Raw genomic sequence first — 27,310 nt, 5'->3', positions numbered from 1 at the left:
ATAGAACAATAATGAGGATAGTTTAACATCCTGTCATTAAATCCCTTTGCCCTTTTAATGGTGCCCATGTTTTTTCCATTCCTGACACCAGCCAGCTCTTCTGTGCTTTACAATTTGGCACCAATACCTCATGCAAAAAGCTTTGGTGAAAGTCTTGGATGCTATTACACGAATCTTTCCTTTACTTCATATCTCAAACAATATATCGCTTGCTAAATTTGTTCTTTCAGCTATAACTTGGAGGATCCAACTTGTTCATCTTGTTATAATACACGCTAATATTAATAGCATAGCTGGATAACGTTACATGTTTGAATTGGCAAAACAAACTTTGAAAAAACTAGAGCCAAAATTCGTTTAGCACCATCATCAGTAACTTAACAAGAATCCCTAACAAACCACTAAATTTAATTTAATTTATTTCTTTAAAACCCCCCACTAAATAAGGAAGAAGAAGATGGGCCAAGAAACTGCGGGCTGGCCCGAAATATTATACAATTTACCCGCAAATAAATACACGAAAAATATTTGAAATCAAAACAATCAGAGCTGGATAATTATTTATTATTTATTACAATACAAAGGGATAAAAAAAAATGGATAAAACTAATACAATCCAATATTTCAAATCTCCTCTCCTCTCCTCAGTTGAGTTAGTCCTCAGCTGCTTTTTTGTTTTAATAATCTTTACCACCTACGACGACAAAGAGAAAGAGAAAGCTTGAGAATATAATAAAATCCTCTTTATTATTCAAAAAAGTCATCACCAAACCAAAGCATTGCCCAAATCTCAGTCTCTCTTTCATTGTCATTGTGTGTGTATGTTTTGAAAAACAAAAAATGGCAGCCCTAATGTACCAAATATTCTCATCATCGGCGTTGGTATCATTAGGGCTATACCATCTGATCAGCACCACGAGAAACTACCTCAAATCTCCACAACCGTCCTACTTTGCCAAACCCTTCCACCCTTTCCCTCACAATCGCCTCAGACACCTTCAACTCTACCTCCTCATCCTCTGCCTCATCATCGCTTTCGCTCACCAACTCCTCCTATCTGCCGAATCCGACCCACTCGTCAAAGGCCACACCCCCGTCCACCGCTTCACTTCCCTCCAATCCGCCGCCGTCCTCTTCCTCTTCCTCCTCCTCTCCGTCTCCCTCCTCCTCTCCGACTCCCCTACCTCCCTCCTCCCCCTCCCTCCCGATCTCTTCTTCGCACTCGGCTCCGCCGTTTTCTTCTTGCAATACTCCGTCTCCTCCACCGCCGCCACCGTCCAGACCTCCGATCTCCAAGCCAACTGCGACACCATCTCCGCGCGAATCTCCGCTCTCATCTCTCTCCTCTGTCTAATCCTCGCCTGCCAGCCCAGGCTCTTTGTTGCCGATGTGGGACTCGGGGCTGCTTTCTGCTTGCAAGGCCTTTGGGTTTTGCAAACTGGGTTGTCTCTCTACGTCGAGGCTTTTATCCCTGAAGGGTGTCATGGTTTGCTTGATGTGGTGAGTGGCGTAGAAGGGTCGACTAAGTGCGAGCTCGAGGACTCGAGGTTGCGAGCTGTGGCTCTTCTGGATCTGGTGTTTCTGGTTCATGTGATGTTTGTCGTGTTGATTGCGATGGTTACTTACGCCGTTGTTGCGAAAACCGTCGGATTCGGAGATTGGGGTCTTATGAGGCCTTGCCTACTGCTGCTGTTGATAACAATCATATTCAGATTCAGATGAAAGCTATGACTGGCACCCAGGCTTGATTTTTTGTCTTTCTTTTTTTTTTTTTTCTTTTTTTAATTTAATTTTGCTTGGTCTAGCTGCAGTGTTGTGTATACATTACAAGAACAGTCACTTTTTTTTTTGGTTTAATATGTTGTCTCTGACTGTTAAGTCTGTTTTACCTCTTTATTGCTAGAGATATCTCAGTTTACCCGCACATATTGTTTGAATTATTAGTGCTCCCATGATTTCATTACTCATGTTTATATGCTTTAAAGGGTATTATTGAAGAATTTGTTAGGATTCTAGGTAGGTAGGGCCTAGATGGGCTTTAAAGATTCAAGTATATTGAAAGAACTTTATTGATGAAGACAAATGGCTCTTTACAAGTTGAAGTATTTATTAAGCATATATTTTGTTGGTTTGATACTTTCAAATGGTGATGCATTTTGAGGAGCTTTTTGCTTTTGTACTTATGATTAATATGCTCCCACTTGTTGATTTTATACCATAGCATGTTACTTCATCTCCATTGATGCTCAACCAAAGTCTTGTAGTTAGGCATAGGCCTATCTTACCATTTCTCCCAACTATATGTCCGCTAGTCTTTTTCATGGTGATTAATATGCCCCAAAATGAACAATCTCTCTCACAACATTTCCTTATGTTTGAGTCAATTTTAACTAGAGCAATATGCCGATACCGTTGTCAATGGTTTTGATCTTTCATCTTTCTCATGAAAGAGTGCACCATCTGAAGTTTTACTCATGATGAACAATTATATTTTGTATGAATTATCCTTTTTAGCTTCACAACTTAGATTATACTAATTGTATTAGACTTTTTTTTCTTTTTTGGTATTGTTGGTGTTATTGTCAATAATTATCTCTACTCTTAGAAAAGGATTCTCAAAGCCTTTAACCCCACTCCCTAAATCCTGTAAGTGCATGATAATCTCTGGATATAAAGAGGATTAATGTGTGATAATTATTGACATGTTAAGCCTGTGGAATTCTTATCAATAACTTACTTCAGGAGACTTGCAAAGTGTGGAAACAATCTTATGTTTTTTGAGCAATCAACTTATTTAGTTTCATATCTACTATATCCCTATATGTTAAGTTATTTCATCTGTAACTTTAATTTGAGCATGGGGGATGGTGAAGCCCAGGTTTTGTTATCAGTCCCTTGATTAGTGTTCCATCCCATCCAGACATAAGATAGATGGGTCAATATTTTAAATTGATTATAAACTTGTCCATGCATTTAATTGCTCTTCAATTGTTTGCCTCATATCAATATTCAAGAGACAATATTACCATTAAATTTATTACTAGCTTGCTCATCAATACTAGAGAAGTCATTGCTAAAATAATCCTGTCATGAGCAAGCTCATGATTTTTTTCTGCAACAACTTCTCTCGTCTGTTTTTGGGATGAGCAAATACTGCATGGAGAGAATAATAGAACTGCAGTAATTTCTAGTATCGATGAGAAAATTGTTAATTGGTGATTGATGGGAGGCACCCTACGTTTGAGAGGTAATTAGCATGAACATAGAGGCAATTTCAGGCATAAGCCCAGATTTTGTTATCAGATTTAACTGATTATAATTAGAACATACCTGTTCATTGATCTTTCGTTGTTCAATTGAGGAGCAATTAAAGGCATGGAAAATTTTCAGAGGTAATTTCAGACATAAACCAGATTTTGTAATCAGGATTTTAACTAATGATATTATAAAAGAATTAGACAGTTCATGTTCATTGATCATTGTTCATTCCATAGTCCTGTCAAAAGACTAAATTGTTTGTAATTATTTTGTCGTTTTATTTACAACCTCAAAGTGAAATACGTAGTCAACTTTTTGTATTCAAAATGGTGTGAAGTCCTTCTCTCATTATCTACAGTTACAGAAAATCCAACAGAATTGGTAGATTATTTTCCCATCCAATGACTAGATCTAATACCCATCTTATCTTGTATAAGCATATGTTTGTTTCATCATATCTTTTCCATTATTAATGTCCTCAAACAAAGTTGCTTTTTATGAAAACAGTGGGCATTGAGGGCACACTTGCAACTTGTTTCATGATCACTTTTCTACTCTCTTCTAATACCATAGAAGATGCTGTCGTTTCTGGACTCTCGTGGGGAAACAACTCGATAGGCAAAACCAGTAATACATTGGTTTACAATTGACAAATGAATGAGCTTCGCAACTCTGATATATGGGTGGCTCTAGGGGACTACAATTCTACTAGGTGGTAAAATAGGGGCTCTGGCAAAATAATGCTTTTCTTTAAGGAAAGGAATAGGAGAGGCTTTGATATTATTTGTGTAAACATGACCTATAAAATCCTGTCTTGATTTTTCCATGGCTCGCATTGCATGACTTTGATCAGCAGTAGGCTTGCTTTGAATTAGCACCAAGTACTGAAAGACTTCCAACCCAAATTTATAAATCCGCCAATAGCTGCCTACAATAATGAACGTTGGCCTTTATATTAAGCAAGCAAATAAAAAAAAAAGGGAACATATAACTTATAATGGGTGAATGAATATGCAATACCTACTTTCAATCAAAAAAGAAGAAGAATATGCAATACCAACAATATTGCTAGTTGGACCAATAATAAAGAGATAGATATATGAAAAAACAATTAGTGCCACATAAGAAATTGGACTGTCAAACCCCAGGAAACAAGAGCCTCAAATTGCCAATGGTATCTTGGGGCTTTCTTCCATCTTTCAGCATTACACACGAAGCAAAAGTCATCAGCTATGCAACAACCTTTCACAACATTTATGCTATCTAAACCTTTACCCATGAAGCAAATCCAATAAATCTTGAGTGGTTGTGGATTTCCGGGTTTTGAAGGGACAAGATAGGGACATAGGGTTGCCGTCTCTCTCTCTTCAAAAATCAAACTCTGCTCAATTTCTCTTTGCTACTTTAGGCACCCCCAAGATAAGCTAGCAGGATTTTTTGCCCTTGTAAAATGGGTCTCTCTGCCTAGACTTGTTATTTAGTTCTAAGACATGTTACACTTTTAGTTTGATTTGTGCCAAGCAACCCAATTTCTGTATCAACCTGGGGAGATTTCACCAGCGAGTTTCACAGTGACCAAGAGGCTGTTTGGGTCATCAATTTCCATAACTCATAACTCTGTTTCCATAACTCATAACTCAAAAATGGTGGGACCCATTGCTGAGAAGTCCGTTTGGCACCCATAACTCTGTTTCCAGTTTTTTGTTTTCATCATTCAATTCTCTAATTTTTGAGTTATGAGTTATGGAAACTGAAAACAGCCTAAAATGTGTTTTCAGTTTCCATAACTCTGTTTTCAATGGCATTTTCATAATTATACACACACTGAGGGTCTCACAGTTAGACCTTTTGCTCTCTCCCACACATGTTATCTTCTTTTCTTTTTCTTTTTTTGTCTTTCACGCTAGGTCTGGGACACACCTCTCTGCTATTCTCTTCTTCTTCTTCTTCTTCTTCCACACATGTTATCTTCTTTTCTTTTTCTTTTTTTGTCTTTCACGCTAGGTCTGGGACACACCTTTCTGCTATTCTCTTCTTCTTCTTCTTCTTCTTCTTCTTCTTTTCTTTCCTTTCCTTTTCACGTTGGTTTCTAGGTTTGGTTGCAAAGGTTTTTTTTTTTTTTTTTTTTTTCATCACACTTAAAAATCCTCTAGGCAGAATATTTTGCAACTACCTCGCGAGAAGGCATTACTCGCGAGACACTTGTGAAACTGACAGCCTGGCACGACTCTTCAGCTTCCAATCATGTGCTTCTCATATGGCTACTTCGTGGGTTAGCTTCTCACAAAATCCACTTAATCTTCAATTAAACTTGAGTCTTCACCAATTTAATACTAAACCCAATACAATAAAATCCCACAAAATACAATGAACAAAATAAAGCAAATACAACACTTTTTGTCATGGAATAAAGCCAACATAAAACATAGTTATAAATCACAACTTTACAAGAATGAATGTTAATTGTTGTGTGTGAAAAAAAGAAAACAATTTAAAAAATCAAGAAAAATTGATATTTTAATGATATGTAGTGTAAAATAAATAATCTAATGTGAAGTATTTTAAAAAGTGAGTATGTAAAATAGAAAATGTAGGTTATTATGCTAGCATCGACATGAATTTTTGCATGAACTGATACAAATGCTCTTATGCTCATAATAATTCCATCCCATCTCTATCCTCGCAACCATAATTATAATTAAGAAACGGAATTTTTTTTAATATCTTCTACACAAATTAAGGTAACAATTTTTAAATGACACCACTTGTAGTTGTGACATGTGAATTTGACATAGTTTCACCATTAAATCAATGTTAAATGACAAGATTTGAGCGTGCTAGCAAAATCTCAAAAATGTTTTGAAGGATACTGATCTGTCTAAGACAATTTCTGTGCAACTACTTTACAAGTATTGGCGGAGGAAGCCATAAAGTAGAATATCTGGTTTTATAAATTATTGGAGATTTGAAAGAACAATCCTATATTTTGCCATGAAGGTTAGCAAATAACGCCCCCTTATCAATTACTGGACCTCCATTGTCTTTTGTCTGTATTTGAACTTACACCTATATAAACAGACCAAGTGCTTTTCATCTCTTCCCTCTCCTCTTGTCATCTCTCAAGTTCTGTAAAGAGAGTGATACAGAAATATACAATGAAAACTGAACACAAAATTCTGCGGAATATTTAGAGTGGTGGTGGCTTTAGAGACGGGTTTTTCCAGAACTCTCCCCCTCACAGGCATTTCATGCCTAATTAAGCTGGACTTAAAAAGGTAGGCAAGCCTGTGATGGAGAGGGTTCTGATAAAATTGGGTTCTCTCAACTCCAAAATGAATCTGTGGAAGCCGATGAATGACCTTAACGCGGCTATAGACCTGTTTTTTTTGTAGTGCATATGGTCTGACAGATTTGCTCATCATGTAAGTGATTTAACTTGCAACCTTGTTCTGCATGAAACTTGGGAGACAGTATTCACCAGTTTGGATTAGCTTAATTATTAGCTTATTAATTTGTTTATGTAAAGCCTCACTCTTTCTATACAGAGTAAATAGGCAAATAAGCCTATCCAACAATGTGATTAGGTCTTTTGGTCGAACATATAGATTTCATCTTTTAAAAATAAAATTGTTTTGAAAAAATTGTATCTGAAAAAAAAAATGTGAAATTAAAATTTTTAAATAAAAAATAAAGTTTGAAACCACGATACCATATATACGGGCATCACCATATAGATCCCACAACACGCAATACCCATGGGAAATTACCTAACATGATAGATATAGTAGAACTGTCATATTTAGTATTATAAACTGTTGTCATTATTATATGATTTGGACTAATCTCATTGTTCCTTCTTTTTTCCATCTTTGGGACACTTGACCAAATTCTATAACGAGGAAACAAGGTATCTTGACAATCCACGCGAGGTTCTCTCGTGCGTGTTAAGTGCCATGCAAATAGAAGTTCTCAAATAAAAACCTAACCTTGCATAGCTTTCTTGGTTGAAATCAAAGAGATTGTTTTTTCTGAGTCTGATTTAGCCAGAGCAATCAAAGTAGCAGCAAGGACAAAAATCATCAGTGTGGTGTGCTTACCTCAACGTTCAGTTCTCATTTTTTAGCAGAACATGGCATTAAAGCAATCAAAACAAGCAAGAAGCAAGGTTTTCCCTGACTCTCACAACTAGAACTAGTAAAATTGAACAAGGTAAAGATACCATATGATGGGATAGCGAAAAATTAGTTCATCTCCTATTCGTCCATAAGGATCGTCCAGGACCAAGAGAGCAAACAGGATCAGGAATCACCCAAGGAGATTAAAAGATGTTCATAGACATAAATATCGCTCATGAACGATGAAGTCTCCCATGGACGATAATGAGGACCTCCTTGGACGATGATCAGATGTCCAAGGACAACCAAATTGTCCATGCAATGGACGGACGAACAAGCAACACTTAGGAAACTTTCGACACTTTGGAACGGTTACTAAACCCATGATTATCGCCATAAATTCCTCGAATAGTTAACTTCCGTTAGCGGTTGCAACTTCTGTAGCCGTTGAGGAAGTTATGTCCAGACTCATTGGCTTCCACGAATCTTGGGGAAGTTACTAGGTAAATAACCGTCCCCAGGGTCTCTATATAAAAAACCAGTCTAAACCAAACAAGGGTAAGAACATTTTGACACTTTACTCCCAAAAAGTTGGAACTCCATTCCTATGAGAGACTAACTTAGCCATCGGAGGGTGTTTGGCCGGACTACTCCGGTCCCCTTTTGATTGCGTGTTCATTTTTGTAGGTCTTCCACAGCCACTAGTAGCCCACCAAAGCCGAAGCGTTCAACCTACTAATTCTGTGCAATATCACTATACATTTGACAGATGCATGAATATGATGTTTGATCTTCTGTATTAACTATTAAGGCTTGCTATTTATCCTAACTCACCAAAACAATAAAAATAAGGACCATACTCTCTTATATAAGTAAAAAAGATCTAAATGAGTAAACAAGGTCCCTAGGTATGAGAGGAAGTTGGTAGGTTTTTTGTTTTTTTGGTAGAATGTTAATCTGATGACTTCCTTACAAGTAAATGCAATCTTTTAACCAACTCCATTTAAAAACAGACATGCCAGAAAAAATGAATTTACCTAGCCTTTTGCATAATTGCTTGGTAAAGGTAAGAAATGGTAACTTACATAGTGAAGGATCTAAATTTCAAAAGTTACCTTCCTTTATTACCAAATGCTTTTTGAAACCAAACCAGACAGCAAAAGAGAACATTAAAAAATCCCTTTGTCAATTCCCATTATCAAGGTCTATAATGGGAATATCCAAACAATTTGGTATATCCAACCTTTTGGACTTTACATTACATATGGAAGAGTTTATGGCTATTGGATATTCCAAAATGGGGGACAATCTCTGAAATTCATACCTGAGAAAAGTAACTCAGAATGATCATGTATTTAAGAATCTGGAGAACATAGATGCAGATTAGAGAAGACACAATACTGTATTGAAAAAATTACAGATCATTTGAGTGGTTTATCTTGGTTCTTCATGTAATTTTTGCAAAAATCAGAAGAATGTTTTCTGTATAACTAAAATTGGAACACTAGAAAATACTCTGGGCTTAAACTGCATAGTCCGGTTAACCCATCTGCAGCCAACTTGTATACTTTTTACCATATGATGAATGGGCATTGATGTGACAAGCTCACGTTACAGTGCTTAGAGGAACTTCCAGGGTCAAGTATCTAATCCAATCATTGCAATGAATAAAATGGATAAAAGAGTCTTTTATCACATGCTCTAAGGTTATGTGAAAATGAGATAAAATTGTAAACTTCATTTGTCAACCTCTGCTAGGACATCAGCCTTTCAGCCATTCTCTGAAGCATGAGTGCATCTTGTCTCGATTTGTTGCATTCCCAACGTTGACAGTAGGAATAATCTTGTCAGGCCTCAAAAGCTGTGAAGGGACAAATAAATGGAGAAAATGATGCTGGATGTAAATTAGTTGTGCAAATTGCAGATAATATCATATAATTTTATCTAATATGTCAATTGTAGAATAAAGAAAGGGATTAATATTCCAGGATCAGACCTGAACAAACTCTCGCAGTTCCGTAAAACTGGAGTGCTCACTATATGGAACCCCTGCAAAGATAGAAATAATAGGTTGTTTATCATACTTGACAATAATAACTATTAAAGAACCCACAAAATAATTCAATAAGACAGAAGCATAGTGGAGACCAAAAAAACAGCATCCCAAACAATTGGAAGAAAATACAAAACAAATCATAAACTGCATCATAGTAGATGATGGATGAACACAATAAATTGTAGGATTATGGTGCATTAGAAAGAGCTTGATGTATTCATCAGCTAAAACTGCAAAGACCAATTCATCTCACCAAAAATTGTGACATTGCCTTTGGAACTAGGTTTTATTAGATCCAGTTGGTTGCCTATAGTCTCAGAGTAAGTCCAACCTGGAGAAATGAATAGGATAGAGAAATATTGAGTATTTCAGTTTCAGACTTCCTTGCAACATAAGAAAAGGATATGCCAATAATTCAAGAGCTCAAAATTTGCAAGAGTATATGATTCACCTGTCGGTCGAAATGCCAAAACTGCTGCATATTGATCCTTGTAGGTTTTCAAATAATCCTTAAGAGTCTTTAAGAAAAATAATGATGATTATCAATGGACATATAAAGGATGAAACCCTTGTATTGAAACAACAATTTGCAGAAGTCCCAGAATCAAACCTCAAATCGCAAGGATGATATAGGCAGAACATGAAGAAGTGTGTCCTTTCCATGTGAACAAAGAATCCCAGAAAGCTCGGGCCAACCAAAAGAATGCAAAACTCGTCTTCTTGAAGCATTTGCATATATTTTAACCTAAAGAATTTACAAGAACAATAGGCAGTGTGTCACTACTATTCTGATTAGAATCCCTTTTCCAATTAGAGAAGCTATCTCAAACTATCTCAATACGGAAGGGGATTTTAGCTAAAACTAATGTAATAAGTAATTCACAGCTTGATGCATATGGGCAAAGTAATTGTCCCCAATATCACAAATATTAAAAATTATAAAATTAAAATTAAAATAAAAACACCTTACAGAACAGTGAGGCAAAGTATCAATTTGTGGATTGACAAAATACAAATTTATAATTGTAAAGGGCACTTGGAATTGCTACTACCAGCAAACTTTATAATTGCTTAAGATGATTCATCACTCCAAACTACTTTGCTTCAAATCTGATGACAAAAGTGACTAGACTTGTGTAAAGATTATCACCAATCAGGGTCACCTTTCAGTGCACATCGCATAAATTGCATGTTATTAACTAGGAATCCTGCCAAGAGCCTTATAGCTCAATTGGCACCACCCGGTGTTTCCAACAAAGATGTCCAGGGTTCAAATTCCCCCTCCCCCAACTATCGAATTATAAAAAATAAAAATAAAATAAAAAAAAACTTGGAATCCTAAGGAGCACTTCTTCAATGAAGACAGATGACACAAAATAAATAATTGGTAGGAAAATAGAAGCAGGAGTCATATAGGAATACAAGTGAGGAACATACCCCTAATGCCTTAGAAATGGCTAGATAAACACTTTCTTTTCCAATGCTATACGCACCAACAACTACAAGAGTTTTTGGTTGCCTTTTGAGACAGTTCTGGGTAGTTCTGACAACATAACTTAAAACATCTTCTTTGGAAGGGAACCTGAATCAACAGATGTTGTCTAAAACTATTTAAAATAAAGTAATAACAAATGAAAGAACTAGGCGCAAGATCTAATAGGGGAAACCTCTAAAAGAGTTCGAAGAGAGAAGATTCTTACTTGTACTTTGGGTTACAATATGTTGTGTCCAGGAACAGCACATTTACTCGTTCATTTAGCAGAAGGGGAGTAAGTTTGCATCAGTTTACAAGCTCTGAAGTCTCCAGTATGCAAATAGCATTGGCCATTTGGGAGACGAAAGTGAATCAAAGCTGCACCTGGGCAGTGATTAGCTTCTAGTAACACTACTCTAACTCCTTTGATTACATTTTCAGTATTTAACTCCAAAGGACAGATAAATCTGCACAGAAAACCATACATGAGGAATTATATATGCATTTTTGGATCATATTTTAATTATAAAGAGAAGGCAATATAATTGATGGAAGCAGACATTGGAATGTTATTCACAAGCAAAGAAACAAACTTAGTCCTTACGATGGATTTACGGAGAGACACATTGCAAGTAGGCGAGCAGTGATAGGGGTGCAATAGATGGGGCCATGGGACCATCCCTTGCTGAGGCCACCATAATGATCATAATGAAAGTGGGTTAGAAAATATGCAGAGCATCCTTCAATATGACCATAGCGGAACGCATCCACAGTGAATGGCGTGCCTGTATGATTAAAGTAAGCTGATTATAGATCAAATTGAAAACAATAATGCAAAGTGTGATCAAGGTTCAGCAATCCATTCAATGTGTGTAAGTTGCTAACATCATTGTACTTAAAGGCATAAATGTAGACACATCTGCTATAAATGAATGATGGAAGAACCAAAAAACTATCTCCCTCAGAGTATATATAGTTCGAGTAATTATTAAGCACTCCCAGAGTATAGCAATGTTATACTCCTTCCTATCACATAACATTGGATCCCACTAATAACATTCACAATGAAATCCACCATTCATGTGAAAAGAAAGAGTACGGCATCGTTATACTCTAAAGTAGCTAATAATTTTCCATATGGTTGGTCAAAACTTAGGTATAGTTTCACATGTACAAAGACAATGTCATCTTTTTCAACTACAATTAAACTCAATTAGGGAACAAAACATAAGATAGAGTACCTAAGCAACTGTACTGAAGTTTTATCACATATCCCACATGGTTTTACAGGGTAAAATCGTCAACATTATAATGATATACACTACAGTAAAAGCAAGGTATAAAGATTAAGCTAACACTGATCGAAACAAAGAATATTGATTGATATATTAAAAATACACATAATTCTCCAAAAATCCTGAGAAAATAGAAATGAATAAAAGCAAATCAGACCTGGGATTTTTTTATAGAAGGGACAAAGACGAGGGCGACTATTAGGATTTGCAGAAACGTTGGTCTTCTTTGTGAAATGGGTTCTTTCATTTCCAATCTTCATCTTCTTCAATGGGGGCTGAGAAAGATGTGGCTTTTTCAGTCCCCACATCTGGAACAAATTGGCTTGTTTCATCTTTCTCTCGGATTGGGTTTTTCCATCGTGCCCATTTATTTGATTGCAATCCCCAGTAATAGTATCAACATCACCATCATCATCATGGTGTTGCAGCAATAAGCAAGACCAATCGGTTCCACTGCGATAGAAATCAGAAGCAAAACTGTCTGATTCTGATTCTGATTCTTGTTGGTTCCTAATTGAGGAGGAGGCATTATTATTCTGGTAGACATGTGGTTCTGGGTCGAGTTGAAACGATGGGAAACCGTTGTCGTCTAAAAGGATGTCGGAGTCGGAGGGTTCAACGTTGGTTTCAAATTCTTCTTGTTCATCTTCAACTACCTCACCCCCTGTAATTGCCACAGATATCATCGGACGCCTTTCAAATGAACCAGCGGGAACGACAACATACGCCTCAATACATACATTTGTACTAATTAAAAGATAGAATCTAAAAATTCAAAAAAATAAAACATTTAACAAAATTTAATAAGTTTGAAACATAGGGCTGTGTGGTACATGTGTTTTGTTATTTGAAAATATTTGTGAAAATATATGTGGGTGAAAAATATATAAAAATATCTATAATGTTGTTTAAAAACTAAAAATATATGTTTAAACATGTCTACCAAACAGCTCCTTAATGCCCTTCCATTTTTTTTATATAAAATAGTTTTAGGAAAATATTTTCACATATTTTAATGACTTGACTCCTAAATTTGTTTAAACAAATTATTTGTATCAATATAAAATATTTTCTGAAAAATATTTTTACATATTTTAATGACCTAACTCTTACGTTTTTTTTAACAAACGGTTTATTTAAATATTATTATAAATAAATATCATTAAGTAAACAATTATTTATATGAATCATACATTTTTTTTTTTTAAGTAATGAGATGAGAGTGATAAATATTATTATTAGTTTTTCATAAATATAATCTCTTTTAAATTGTAAAATATAAGGCAAAGGTCAAATTTTTCTTTTTTTTGCTAAAGATTTCTCCTCTTTTTTTTTTTTGCTTGGTAAAAATATCATTTTGGTTCCTATATCTTGGGGACATAGTATTTGATTCCTACATTTTGGTAGCTCCCTATTATTTTTAACTTGCAATCAATTTAGTATTTATCGTTGACTCACTAACAGAAAATGCTTACATAACAAACAGTTAAATTGTTGGCGCACATGTAACTAACATTAGACGTGTCCAACCAAACCTGTTACCCAACCCACCTGCCCAACCCGTCCGACTTGAAAACCAATGACAGTCGACAACGGGTCTCCGCCCCCAAAATCCGAGAGCGACTGGTCGGTTATCGAGTCTAAGCATGAAAAACTGATTTTCAACTAACCCGACCATCTACACACCAGGAACTTTCTGTTCTTCTCCGATTTGAGTGGTTGACCAATCTTTTTTGTCTTATCTGTCAAGATCTGACAAAAACCGATGGATTTTGGCAAAAACCAACCAATTTCTACAAAATTCAACGGTGTTTCGCACAGTTTGAAGCCTAGAACCCAAAGACATCTAACCACTCAAATCGACTCCTTCTATCGATCGACGACAGATCCAGATATGGGAGACTCGAAGTGATTGGGTTGGTTCTGGGTTGGGCACAAACCCGACCCAGACCAACTCGTGGACAACCCTAGCTAACATAATATTATAAAATAAAATATTTTAATGAAAAATAATGAGCCATGTCACACACATAAAAAAACTAAAAGAATTACTAAACTTTTTAAAAAATCCTTGATGAATTTTTTTTAAAAAAATTGCTCAACTTTTCTCAAATTTTATAGGCAACCAAACACTGCAACCTAGAAACACCACAACCTAAAAACACTGCAATCAAGCCCCCAACCCTCCCCCTTTAGTTCAGATTCCTTAAAAGTCAAAACCCACTCCTATCGATTTCAGTAAAAAAATAAAATAAAAAATTAAAACCCTATTTTTTCACCACCATTGCGACAATGGGTCTCAACCTGACCCATTCTCTCTCTCTCTATTTTACATTTCAGGCTTTCTTTCTCAGATTGTTTTTCAAAATAATAGAATCTCAAACAATTTCATTAGTTAGCACGTTTTCAAAACAATTTAGCAAACTAACATCTTGAGTGTAAGGGACTTGATTTTGTTGTGCTAAACCGAGTGTGATGAACTCGAGTTCCGTGAAACTCGAGTCTCCAAGACTCGATTTCCCGGAGATATCATTGAACCAAAGACCCAAACTCAACGAAACATCATCAAACCTAAAGACCTAGAGAAGAAAATGAAGGAATTAGAGGAAAACCTTCGCCTGGAGCTTTGTTGCTGTCGCTACCTCCTTTTGGAACCTTCATCATCGCTGCCTGCGTTCAGTTTGAGCCAAACGGTTTGGGTTAGAGAGATCTGGGTTCATGGGTTTCTTCCTTCTTTATTTGGTCTGGGTTTCTTCGTGTTTGTTCCTTCTTCGTTTGATCTGGTTTTCTTCGTGTTTGTTCCTTCTTCGTTTGATCTCTCAGGTCTATTTGCCTTCTTTGTGTTTCTTCTTCATTTGGTCTGGGTTTCTAGGTTTCTTCCTTTTGGTTTTATGGAACTTGAGTTTGTAATACTTGATTTCCATGCATAGAACTTGAGTTTGTAATGCTCGATTTAGCGCACCAAAATCGAGTTCCTTGCACTTAAGATATTAGTTTGCTAAATAATTTTGAAAATGTGCTAAGTGCTAACTAAAGAAATTGTTTGAATTTTAGTGTTATTTTGAAAAAAATCCAAATGCCCACGATCAAACCCTAAGAACTCTTCAATCCTAAACGCCGCTTGCCATTGCCCACTACCATCTACTGCCACCTATACTCAATCTTCATCAATGATTCACACACACACACACTCTCTCTCTCTCTCTCTCTCAAAAGATACAACGTGGTGGGGTTTGAATCGATGGGAGTCTGTTTGCATTTGTTGTTAAGTTGATTTCAACAATGGCCGGTAAAGATTGGTCTGTGTACATAGGTTTTGTGGTATGTGTTGGTGTTGGTGTAGAGATTGGTGTGTGTATTCCTTTGGCTTAGCAGGATGTGGATTCTTGATGTTTGTGGTGGTTTTGTAGTTTCTATTGGTGTTGGTGGAAAGGTGGTGGAGTGCTGGCAAGCGTAGTTTGAGTTGGTCTTTGTTTACTCACACATAAAGCTATATAATTGATAGAAACACATAAAAATTGTGTTTGGTATCTAAGAAAACACAAAAATACAAAAAGAGAACAAAAAAATAAATTGAGGATTTAGAAAAAAATTCATGTTATTTTTTTCTTTGGTGTGTGACATGGCTCATTATTTTTCATTAAAATGCTTATGTGGCATTCTTAATGTTAAATATTTTATTTTATAATATTATGTTAGTCACTTTTTTTTTTTTTTGAGGCAGTATTATGTTAGTCACTTGTGCCCAACAATACAAATCGTTTATTACATAAACATTTTTCATTAGTGAGTTAAACATTTTTTATTAGTTAGTTAACAATAGGAACCAAATTAACTGCAAGTTGAAAATAATATAGACTAAATTGACTGCTATCAAAATGTAGAGATCAAATTGACCGTGACTCCAAAATATAGAGACAAAATGCCTGTTTATTTTTTTCTTTTATCATTTTATTGATATGACTTTTTTTTTTTTTTTTTTTTTTCCAAACCAAAAGCTATTTACCATTTATTTATATTTTGTTTGGCGTGTTTGAGAATTCAGAGACAAGCAAACGTGGTGAGTTGATTCGCCAGATTCCAGAAGGTGGCGAGACAATTTCATTTGAATTTTCAACCACATCAATATCATTGGGTGAATGGAGGCTGTCATGACACATACTCCTGAGTCATGCGTATTGTTTAGCCCACAAACTATTTTTTTTAAAAAAAAAACAAAAAAAAAAACAGTGGTCAATTTATTTGTTTGTGCTTATTTCGATTTTATATGGGTTTATTTGAATTAAAAATTATGTTAGGTAAAAATCGATCGGTACTGGAATTTGGAAATTTAAAAAATAAGCACTCAGCTTTTTATCTATTTTATAATTTCTACATAAGTTAAATACAATCATTATTATATTTGTTAATTCTTAAAAAAAGTCATGTAAGAATATTTTTTTAGTAGAAGATATAAACTATTCATGCTTATATATTTTATTCTAAAAAAATAAAATCAATTTTTACATCCTAATTTAATTTTTGTTATTGTGATGCAATAATTATGATTTAAGTTTTTAAATTATAGTTTTAAAAATACTTTTATTCTTGAGTTATCTTACACGATTTTTTTTTTCTTGAGTTATCTTACTCGATTTTTTTAATACAATATATAAATTCTACAATAAGCTAATCTAAGTATATATATGCGTGAAACTGCTTTTTGGAGACTTGAATCTCGGCTTTTACTTCCCACACCCCACAAACAATTTATATTCAAAATAAAACTTCATCTTTCAAATAATAAGATTCTTAACAAAAAGAAGAAGTTATCTAGTTTTCTTATAAAAAAAAAATTTTATTTCAACATGCTATCAAATTCTTATATTTTAAAATATATATTGAAAGTGGCGTCACATTTAATATAAAATTAAGAAAATTATTGTGTGATACAAAAATTTAATAAGGTAATAATGTTACGTGTCATACCCAAGGTCGAGGAGGCCAATATAGTTTTGAGGAGTCCATACACTCGGATGGTAAAAATAAAGATGCGAGCCATGACCACGTCAATGACACATTACCAGAGGGGGCCACACTATAGGGGAAGAGTTTCAGAGAGGGACTTAGTCCTAACGTGATTGGGGGATGGTAGCTGTTACCACATTTAATGCACCCCACCAAATCCCTTGACCGCATTTATGTGAAAAAGACCCCTAAACAGCGCTGTCTTGGTTACCGTAACTCACAGAAGACTTAAGAAGGTGTCTGATGGGACATGCACTTGAGTAGTGGCCTGCATAATCAACAAATGGAGGGCCAAGATCAGCCAAAAGAGACTATATAATGTGAGAGATCCTCCAAGGAGAGGGGGGTTCATCTGAGAATTTGAAAAACATTGTAACACAAAGAACTGAAATTGTAATAAAGTCTAAGAAGAATATACTCAAGAGCTACTCTTCTCGAACTTTGCTGAGGAAGGATTTATTTGCATAAAACTTGTTTTTCTATATTTTATTTCAATCTTTAATCCATTATGGGCGTTGTCCAACTCACCAAAACCTAGTTTCCAGCCCACTCTCTTTAAATTATTTGTATTGGGCTCTTTGGGCCTTAATCCTGTTACCTTGTGGGCTTAGGATCCAAAACCTGCCCTTACAATTATTAATAGTTGCAATGAATGATAAATACTTGCACTAAAATTAAGTAATTGATTTGGCACATGGCATAAGTTTATACTTCAATTTTAATTGAATTTTCTCTCAGTTTTTACTCTATATATATATATATATATATATCTCATAAAAAAATTGGTCAAATTAAGCTAGACCCACTAAAATATTGTGTTAAATCGGGTTGACCCATATGTTGAACCATTATTCTAAAAAAAGGAGAAAACAAAAATCCCCTTCTTCACATAGTTTTTGGTTGTATTCGTCTCATAATTTTAGATTCTTAAATATCTCTCTCTCTCTCTCTCTCTCTTAGTTTATTTTATTTAGGGTAAATTCCATTAACATACTTTAAGATTTGAACTAATACTAACTAGATTCAAAACTAACCAATTTGGTCTTTAAAACCAACTCAGTCCCTAATTTTTTTTTTTTTTAAATTTTTTTTACAAGATAGAATTCTACTCTAGCCTATTTTAACAGCCCCTAAATTCTGTTAGGTCTATTAGTTTTTTTTTTTTTTCAATTGTTTTAGGGACTAAGTTAACTTTAAGGACCAAATTAGTTAGTTTTAAAAAGTCTTAGACCTAATTAGCATTAGCCTAAACCTTAGTATATATTAATAGAATTTACTATTTTCTTTAATATTCTTAATCTTTCTCTTTTTCCAGTCGAGTGATGATCAGTCACACTCTACCAACAACATGGCTCATTTTTGCCTTTTGGGTCATACACTCTTTCTTAACATTCCTCATTGACTATGACTACCAACAATCAACCATTGATATATTGTTACATTCAGCCTTCGTACTTTATAATAAGGTTTATTTTTTATTTTTTTTCATTCAAAACACTCATAATTTGTGATTCTGTACTTAATCAACTTTTTTTTTTCTTAAAAACTTTTTCTAGCTTTGTTAACGGACATAAATAAATTTTTTTTTTTTAGAATCATAAAGAATAAAATATAGCAAGAAGATTAATCACTAATCTTCTATATTTATTTTAGAATTTAATATGTAAACTTCTTTAGTCATCTATATTACATAAAAATTGCTAAAAAAAATTAATCGTCTAATATACATATATAAAAATTGAAAAAAAAATTATATATAATTGAATTCATATTAGGGCTTGTATAATAAAAAAAAAACATTTTAACCAACCGAGCCTAAAATTTACCCACATCAAAATATGCAAATTGTATAAAAATACATAGTTATTACAAGTAACCATGTAAATTTACACCAGTACTATTAATTTTATATTTAGTTTTTAATTTTTTTTCCATATCTCCAAGATGAAGAAAGAGAATGAACAATAATTAGAGTAGTTAATGATATTTTTAAAAAGAAGTTATATAAAATAGAAAAAATAGGTCTTATACTAAAAACAGGCAAAAATTTACTCAAAAAAATATAAGCATGAATTTTTTGCGAGAGCGGAGGCGAAGCCGATATAAAAGTGACTGCGAGTTAGTTATGGTAGTCCCAAGCTTACTTGATTGTGTCCACCGACAGTTAGAGTACGGCGGTATTGGTGTTGGGTAAAGCCGTAAAGCTTAGACTTAGATTAGTCTAAAATACAAATAAAAAAGTATCACGCATGCTTTTCCCATTTCCTCATTTGCTTAATTGACTCCTCTCTCTTTTCCTGGACATTCGTGCTTCTCCGATCATTTGCACACCACACATTATTCTTTTCTCCATTATTAAAAAAAAAAGTCTTATTTGAAGTCTTATTTTTTCCTTCTACTTTATATACCACACAAACCAAAAAAAAAAAAAACACAAAAACTGAATATTGTTCTTCTTCTTTGGCCATTGGATCCGAAGCATCGAATCATTACAAGCCAAAAATTTTACAAATACAAAAAAAAAAAAAAGTTCTCTGTTGCATCCATAAGAAACGTTTTCGTAAAGGTAAAGCTCCAAAAGCTCAATTTTTCCATGCTTCAATTAATAGTATCTTTTTTTTTAATCTTTCGCGTTTAATTAATTCATACCCTGTATGATCGATCTGGATAGTAAATCAAATAACTTAATTTTTTTTTTTCATTTGTTTGAGCTATTTTTATCAAGTTTTTGAAAAAAATTTAATTTAAAATACATCAACTACTAAATTTTGTATTGCAGAGGTGGTTGTTGTTGGGTTGAACTTGAACTTCTGTAGCATCATCAAATACATACATATGATAACTCGGCGGCGGATTTAAGCAACTTGTTTCGGATTTATGTGTGACAAATTTGGGGAATATTAGTGAAAGGTAGGAGCTTCAGATCGAGTTTTGAACTGCATGTTCGCGGCTTCACACGACTTTTTAATCCATGGGGGAGTGGGTCATTGGAGCCTTCATCAACCTATTTGGTAGCATTGCCATAAACTTTGGAACAAACCTTCTTAAATTAGGTCATAATGAGGTATATAACTTTTTCTGCCCTATTTGTTATTGCATTCTTATATCGTAGTGTTCATTTTGTAAAGACTCGGGTATATGTAGTGGATTTGTAGTTGTACTCCTAGCTCATTTATACATGTGTTATGCATTGTTGGTTGAATGTATGCACGCGGTTCCAGTTACAGTCTGGCAGGCGATACTCATGTGGTTTTTACTCTTTCTTTAAGAATTTGAGAGAAAAATCCATTATTTGAGATCGCGAAGTATGATTTGTGTAGATTACAGTTCTGGTATGGCATTCAATTATGAACAATTTTTTACTTCTTGTTGCTCATTCTACTGTTGTTAACGCGTGACGCGGAGCATTCATTTTCATCTTTACACCATGTTGTGAGGTTTGATGAGAGTGACTATACAATATATTTTCAGAGAGAAAGGTATTCACTAGAAAGTGATGGAGCAAACGGAAAGCTGCCTTTGAAGCCTATTATACATTTCCAAACCTGGAGAGTTGGTAAATTCTAATGCCATGCTGCTTAATCCTGTACATGGGGTTTGGTTTATTCTTGCTTTCAGTCTGAAATGTATGGTAATTCTTATTCTGCAGGGATTGTATTTTTCCTTCTTGGAAATTGCCTTAATTTCATTTCCTTTGGATATGCGGCTCAGGTCAGTGTTGAATCTATTGATTAAATATTTCCAGGCCTTTTGTTCTGACTATATATAGTTATATCTAGACTGTTTCAAAAGCATAGTGTGTCTGACAACTAGACTGTTTCTTTTTTTTTCTAATCATGCTTTTACTTTCTTCATCTTATGCAGTCTCTTCTAGCAGCCCTGGGATCTATACAGTTTGTTTCCAATATTGCGTTTGCTTACTTCGTCCTGAACAAAATGGTGACTGTCAAGTATGTTAAAATCTGAAGTGAGAACTTATTTTCAGAAGCACAATAGAGCATGCCGCATTATTATCACCATAGAAATTTCAGTCTCATAAATGCTGCTTCTTTTATAGGGTACTGGTTGCCACGGCCTTTATTGTCCTTGGAAACGTTTTTCTCGTCGCTTTTGGCAACCACCAGTCACCTGGTATGCAAACTCACATTTGAGATATCTCTGTGTCTTATTTCATGAATACTGCCCTATGCTAGGTCTATTTTTTGAACCATATTCTAAGTAATTTAGTGTCTGCCCTTGAGCATTTAATGTTGCAAAATGTGTGTCACTCCCACAAAGCTAGGATATATATATTTTTTGATAAGTAGGTCCTGAGCACAATCTAACTAGGTTAACCCAATTTAAATAAGCCAATGGTCTCTCTTATCTACTTCATTCTAGTGTGTGCTGTGTGGACACACAAAGCGATATACCTTTCTCATTTAGAACTTGTTTCTAAATCAAGTTCTATCACATTGTAGTGATACAGAAAGAGAGCCATTTGTATTTTTAAAGTTTCTAAAAACATGACATAACATAATTGTGATAGCCCAAAGCAGTTGTGGTAGGGGATGGACTCCATGTACTGCAAAGAACTCACTCAGACAATAATGGAAAATTCTAGATGATAAACTAAAAACTTAAGACTGCTAGAATGGTGAATGTATTTATTTATGAATGTGTATGTTTTCTGTGAATTTTCAGTGAAATTTAGAACATTCCTGCATGTTTTGATTGGTAAGTCACACACATGCAATAGGTCTTGAACCCACGACCTCATCCTCCACCTAGCACTTGCAAGGGAGGAAGTGTTAGTTGAGCTAGATTTAAAGGTTTTCTTTGTAAAACTATGAAACTTATTTTGAGATTAATCAGAACTGAAAAAGAAAAAGCTAGAAAAAAACGTGAACTTTAAGATATTCTCAAAAGGGGAATGTATTCACTTAAATGAGCAAAAAGTCTTAGAAAGTACTCATTTACACTACAAGCGAAATTGTGCAATTATATCTATGGCATTGAATTCTCATTTGAAAATCTGTCAATGCATTTTATAACGTTTTTGGGCTATAAATACTGATTCAATCACACTTTCATTAGCTGCCGTATCTGTGGTGATCTAATGATTGTTTCAAGCTTTTCTGTGCCTAAAAATATGTTTCCCAGAATTTCACAATATTAACTGAAGAATAGAAATACAGGTAAGATTACATCACGAGGATTATAGTTACTTCCTGTTTTATTTTTGATAAAATAAGTATAGAAAGAGGACATCCAAGTATACATGAGATGCACCGCAATCATCTAAAGTTACAGCAATCAAGGAACTCTAGCATATTATAGAATGGATGTCCACTTAAAGCAGCCATCCAAACATACAAAGAATGTAAGAAATTCATCTTTAGATCCATTGTATATCGTTCAATTCCTTCAAGCGTCTAGGTATCATGTTCTTTCTAATTAGTCCACAGTATGCATAAACAGATCACATTCCCAATATCGCCACTATGGTGTCTATCAAAACACCCCTTCAAACAGGCCAACAAATCAACTACCCTATTAGGCATAACCTACTGCACCCCAAATAAGCCTAGCACTAGAGAGCATAATTCTTAAGTGATCTTATAAATTAAAAGTAAATGATCAGCCATCTCCCCATTCTTCTTGCACATACATCACCGTTGCATGGCAGTTATGTTTCTGAGGATTTTCCCCCAGTCAGTTGTGCATGTGAAAAAACCACTATAGTGCTTTTCCCCGAGAAAGGTTGCTCACCTACAGCATATAGCACTTTCCATTTTTCTTGAATGACCTGCTTCTTGTTGGCATCCTGTAAATCCGGTCTTCAACATCCATTCTAATCTTTGTAGAATAGATTAGCATTTCCATCTCCTAATCCTGAAGGGCTCTAATAAAAGTGATATCCTAGTGAAGATTGCATACATTCCAGCATATAATCTGCCACATCAGCCTCCTTTTATTGAAAAATTCTTACAATAAGGATCCCATCTCCACACCACCAATTGTGCCAGTATCCAACATTAGTAGCATTACCAACCGCAAACCTGATAAGTCTGGAAAGCTTATCCCAGCCACTTCTAACATGCTTCCAAAGATATGAAGGACCCCTTCCCATCCTTGACCACCATCCACCCCAATCTTGACTATATTTTTATCCACTATTTTTCTCGAAATAGCATCTATCTCTGTGGCAAAATGCCAAAGCCACATCAAATAAAGATTGATTGAAGGACATCAACTTCTTATGCCCAATCCTCCATATTGAAACTGGTTCACAAATCTTCTTCCAGTTGACAAGATGGGAATTAGATTCGTCTCCTAGCCCTCCCCATACAAAATCTCTTTGCAATTCTCGATAGACACAATAGCATTGGCAGGAATAAGGAAAAAGAGAAAGAGGATATGTAGGCAAACTCAATAGCATGCTTGTTGTTAATGTAAGCCCATGTCCCTTAGACAAGTAAATCTTTCTGCCCTGATAATCTCCTTTCCATCTTCTCAAGTATGAAATTCCTAATATTTTTAGATTTAAATTTTTAGAACCCAAAAGCAGTCCACTTCTGGTGGTTTCCCCAGATTTATTTTTAAAACAGAAACTGCTTTGAAGCACAGCCAAACACATTTCAGATTTTGAAGTTGTTCCAGGTCCTTTCCACAAAAGATCAACGTATCATTTGTAGATAAATGGTGGGATACCTTCAGCTTATCATTATTGTTGCTTCCAACTGAGAATCCAGCAAGATGCTGTCCCTCCACTGCTTTATCCAGCAACTTATTCTGTACCCATCACTATTAAAAATTACAATGGTGACAAAGGATTTGAATAAATATCTGAACTCTCTTATTTATTGTGCAGCTGCATTGTTCTATGCTTTCTATTTTTTTGCCTTAGATGGCCTTTGTATCTGATATCTAATGAAACTGAATTGTTGACTATCCCGGAATGCTTAAACCAATAAGACAGTCTACTGAATTTTCAATGTTAAAGGTGCTACATATGCTGAGATGTCCTGCATTTTGTGATTCTTCCCCTGGGAAATCAGCATATACATTAATTAGCATAACCAGCAAAGTAAAGAAATTAATGTTTGGCTGTGTTTTCATTTCAGTTTTTACACCAGAGCAGTTGGCAGAGAAGTATAGCAACATTACATTCCTTTTTTACTGTCTGATTTTGATCTTAGTTGTTGCCTTACATCACTCTATCTACCGGTGAGTACTGGGAGCTGACTGGTTCAGTATTGTTATGCATCTTTCTTTGTTCATTCGATAAAAACATTAGCAAGATTCTGTTACTTTCCTTTAATTAACATGTGGTATGCACAGGAGAGGAGAACATATGCTTGCTGTTCCTGGACAAGACCTTAGACCGTATTGGCATATGGCACTTCCTTTTTCATATGCTGTAGTTTCAGGTGCTGTAGGATCATGCTCAGTGTTGTTTGCAAAATCCCTGTAAGTTAGCAGCCTTGGACATTGTTTACCTTCTGAGAAACAACTGATAAAATTTTACTGTTATGTTGTGTTTCTAACTTCAAGTTCTCTCCTTTTTCCAGCTCTAACCTTTTACGACTGGCCATGTATAATGGTTATGAGTTGCACAGCTGGTTCACGTATTCCATGCTTCTTTTATTTCTTAGTACAGCTGGATTTTGGGTAAAGATTGTAACATACCTCTCTTTTCCTTGGTCTGCAAAATGTTCCAGTGTCTTAATTTTATGGAAGGGGTTGTTGCATCCAGTGTCCATATTAATTCACACTTGTCCAACTAATGCAGATGACAAGGTTAAATGAAGGATTGGCACTATTTGATGCAATTCTTATAGTACCTATGTTTCAGATTGCTTGGACTTTCTTCTCCATTTGTACAGGATTTATTTACTTTCAAGAATATCAGGTCCTCTCTCTCTCTCTCTCTCTCTTTCAATATTAAGTTCTGACCATGCAAATAGAGCACCTCTTCTTCATAACGGTGTTGCAATGAAAACCTACAATCAGATTAGCTCATGTGCTTAAAACGTAAGTCCCACTCAGCTGAATAGTCTTGGTATGACTGTTGAATCAAACTTGAAAAAAGAAAAATGAAAAAAAGAAGAGAAAAGATAAAGACTCTGGTCAGCAAGAGTGCTGATGGGTGCAATTATTTTTATTTATTTTTGGAAGTGGTTGGGGGAAAGATAGGGGGAGGGGGGGGGGGTTTGTTATGGGTCTGCTGTTTTGCCTCAATGGACAGTGGCTTCACCCCGTTTGATTCCAAATGAATGCCAATCAGATGGGTGATCTGTGTGTGGACATGTATTACAGCCACCAGCTTTTGATGTATCTGTTCTTCATGATTGTAACCTTGTAGCATTCTTTATACTGTCCTTGAAACAGGTTTTTGATGCGCTAAGGACGACAATGTTCATACTAGGAATGATGTGTGTCTTCATAGGAATTTGTTTGTTGGCACCTGATGACACGAAAGGTAACTTGCTTATGGGGGTTGTCAATTTTAAGTATATAGAGGATAAAGATGGAAAGCTTATTCTGAAAATTTTCAGGTGGTGAGGTCAAAGATAATTCATCTTTAGTTTCTGTGGTTTCTTCGAGCCTTTCAACAGAAGAGGATAGGTATGATACATTCTTAATTCTGGGAAATTTGCCAAATTCAGAGTTTTGAGTTACAAAACAGTCTATATGCTGTACAGGTTGAAATAGAGGAGAATGAGAATAAGAACATAAGTAACTCATTATGTTTTGTTAAGTTTCAAACTAAAGAACCGGTCTTACCTAATTCAATGTGGTCAAATCAAAATAATATTACAATTCTTTTGCTTTCTCATCAACCTTGCAGAAAATTAAATAAATAATTTGACAGTTTGGTTTACAATAATAATAATTAAACGAAAAGAAGAAGAGAAAACAGTACAACATGTATAATTGCATACTCTAGTCTATCGCTAGTATATATTGTATTAACTTCTCATTATTGTAGGATGCTGTTCATATATGTGTTCCAATTTGTGTTCTACTGTGGTTTTCATCAATTTCCTTATGTATTTATCTTTTTCAGGTTGGTTGAACCATCTGGAGATGCACACAGTACTAAAGATGCGAGATCATTTATGCAAGGAGTGGTAATGAAGATTATGGATGTAATAGCCAAGGCAAAGGTATCCAAAATTGGCTCAAAGATATCTTTTTGAATATGTAAATATGCTTCAATATTAACTCTTTTAACCCCCTATTTCCTTGCAGACTGCTTGTGCATTATCACTAGGTTCTGGGGAGGATTCAATCAATGCATCTGCAATTCTTGTGATGCCCATGGTGTCTTCAAAGATAACGGGCTTTAGAGGAAGTGGGTTTGACCGGGCTAAGATTTTCTCATTGAGAAATGCTGGTTGGAGTAAGATATCGATGGATGAAGATGGTGCGAAAATGCTAGACGCAAGCCCAGCGTTCCCTGATAACCTTTAATAGGAGTAGTAACGAAGTATAATATGTCTGCCAGGATTTTTTTTTTCCCCTTCTTTGTAAAGGTACAATTGTTTAGGATTCATTATTTTACCACTTTCTCGATAATTCTTCTAGTCTTGAGAGTGTGATTTCCTACAGTATTGTATATACATGCACACTTAAAATTGAGAGAACAGAAAATATTTCTTGTTAGGCTTTGTATTGAAAAAGATTGTAGAATGACAGACTTACTGTATGATTAAAAGATGATCCCTATGGGAGCACAGGATTTGGGCTGAATCTGTATGGTGGCCGCAACTTTTAGATGATCTAGTAATCCATATGAATTGATGCATTTGATAATAATGCGTGGCTTGTGTACCTGAGTTTAATACTACTATATTCACTTTTTAAATTTTGTTGAAGTCTTGTAAAAACTTTACAAGGATATTATTTGAGAGGATATGCAGCTTGTGAATTCTTAATTCCATTTTATTAAGAAAAATAAAGAGAATTTGTTAATCTATTTATGTACTTAATTTACCTATTAACATAATTTTTGTTAAAAAATTATTCAATTAAGGTTTTTCATCCAATTTCGTTAAAAAATTGAAGTTAAGTATGCAATTAACTAATTATAATACAATAATTTTTTTTTTTTAGAATA

The 27,310-nt window shown here is 34.9% G+C and overlaps 3 protein-coding genes across 3 annotated transcripts; 2 read left to right on the top strand and 1 right to left on the bottom strand.

Moving 5' to 3' along the window:
• Positions 1–645: 645 nt before the first annotated feature.
• On the top strand, positions 646–1,940 carry LOC115978197. The gene has a single exon (XM_031100214.1). The coding sequence runs from the start codon at positions 841–843 to the stop codon at positions 1,720–1,722; it is 882 nt and encodes a 293-aa protein (XP_030956074.1). The 5' UTR covers positions 646–840; the 3' UTR covers positions 1,723–1,940.
• A 6,787-nt stretch (positions 1,941–8,727) lies between these two features.
• Positions 8,728–12,995, bottom strand: LOC115976316 (DNA cross-link repair protein SNM1). Its single transcript, XM_031097519.1, is given in 10 exon segments — positions 8,728–9,234; positions 9,370–9,422; positions 9,683–9,760; positions 9,881–9,947; positions 10,040–10,174; positions 10,867–11,011; positions 11,130–11,194; positions 11,196–11,370; positions 11,508–11,688; positions 12,356–12,995. Coding segments are annotated over 10 exon segments (1,527 nt in total). The 5' UTR covers positions 12,885–12,995; the 3' UTR covers positions 8,728–9,135.
• A 6,463-nt stretch (positions 12,996–19,458) lies between these two features.
• Positions 19,459–26,943, top strand: LOC115976315 (probable magnesium transporter NIPA8). The gene is made up of 14 exons (XM_031097518.1): positions 19,459–19,771; positions 19,985–20,269; positions 20,677–20,761; positions 20,855–20,916; positions 21,070–21,155; positions 21,263–21,336; positions 24,312–24,414; positions 24,529–24,657; positions 24,759–24,858; positions 24,980–25,099; positions 25,579–25,669; positions 25,746–25,815; positions 26,258–26,357; positions 26,443–26,943. The coding sequence occupies exons 2-14, from the start codon at positions 20,177–20,179 to the stop codon at positions 26,662–26,664; spliced, it is 1,335 nt and encodes a 444-aa protein (XP_030953378.1). The 5' UTR covers positions 19,459–19,771; positions 19,985–20,176; the 3' UTR covers positions 26,665–26,943.
• The last annotated feature ends 367 nt before the right edge of the window (positions 26,944–27,310 follow it).

Source organism: Quercus lobata, chromosome 2, assembly GCF_001633185.2.
Source record: "Quercus lobata isolate SW786 chromosome 2, ValleyOak3.0 Primary Assembly, whole genome shotgun sequence".
NCBI classification, from domain to species: domain Eukaryota; kingdom Viridiplantae; phylum Streptophyta; class Magnoliopsida; order Fagales; family Fagaceae; genus Quercus; species Quercus lobata.
This window is presented reverse-complemented; position numbering and strand designations above follow the sequence as displayed.

Bases quoted from the DNA above. Each gene is read 5' to 3' on its own strand.
- LOC115978197 (XM_031100214.1), top strand. From the start codon at position 841: ATGGCAGCCCTAATGTACCAAATATTCTCATCATCGGCGTTGGTATCA.
- LOC115976315 (XM_031097518.1), top strand. From the start codon at position 20,177: ATGGGGGAGTGGGTCATTGGAGCCTTCATCAACCTATTTGGTAGCATT. The intron at 24,415-24,528 runs GTGAGTACTGGG...TGGTATGCACAG, and splicing joins TTACATCACTCTATCTACCG to GAGAGGAGAACATATGCTTG. The intron at 26,358-26,442 runs GTATCCAAAATT...ATTTCCTTGCAG, and splicing joins ATGTAATAGCCAAGGCAAAG to ACTGCTTGTGCATTATCACT.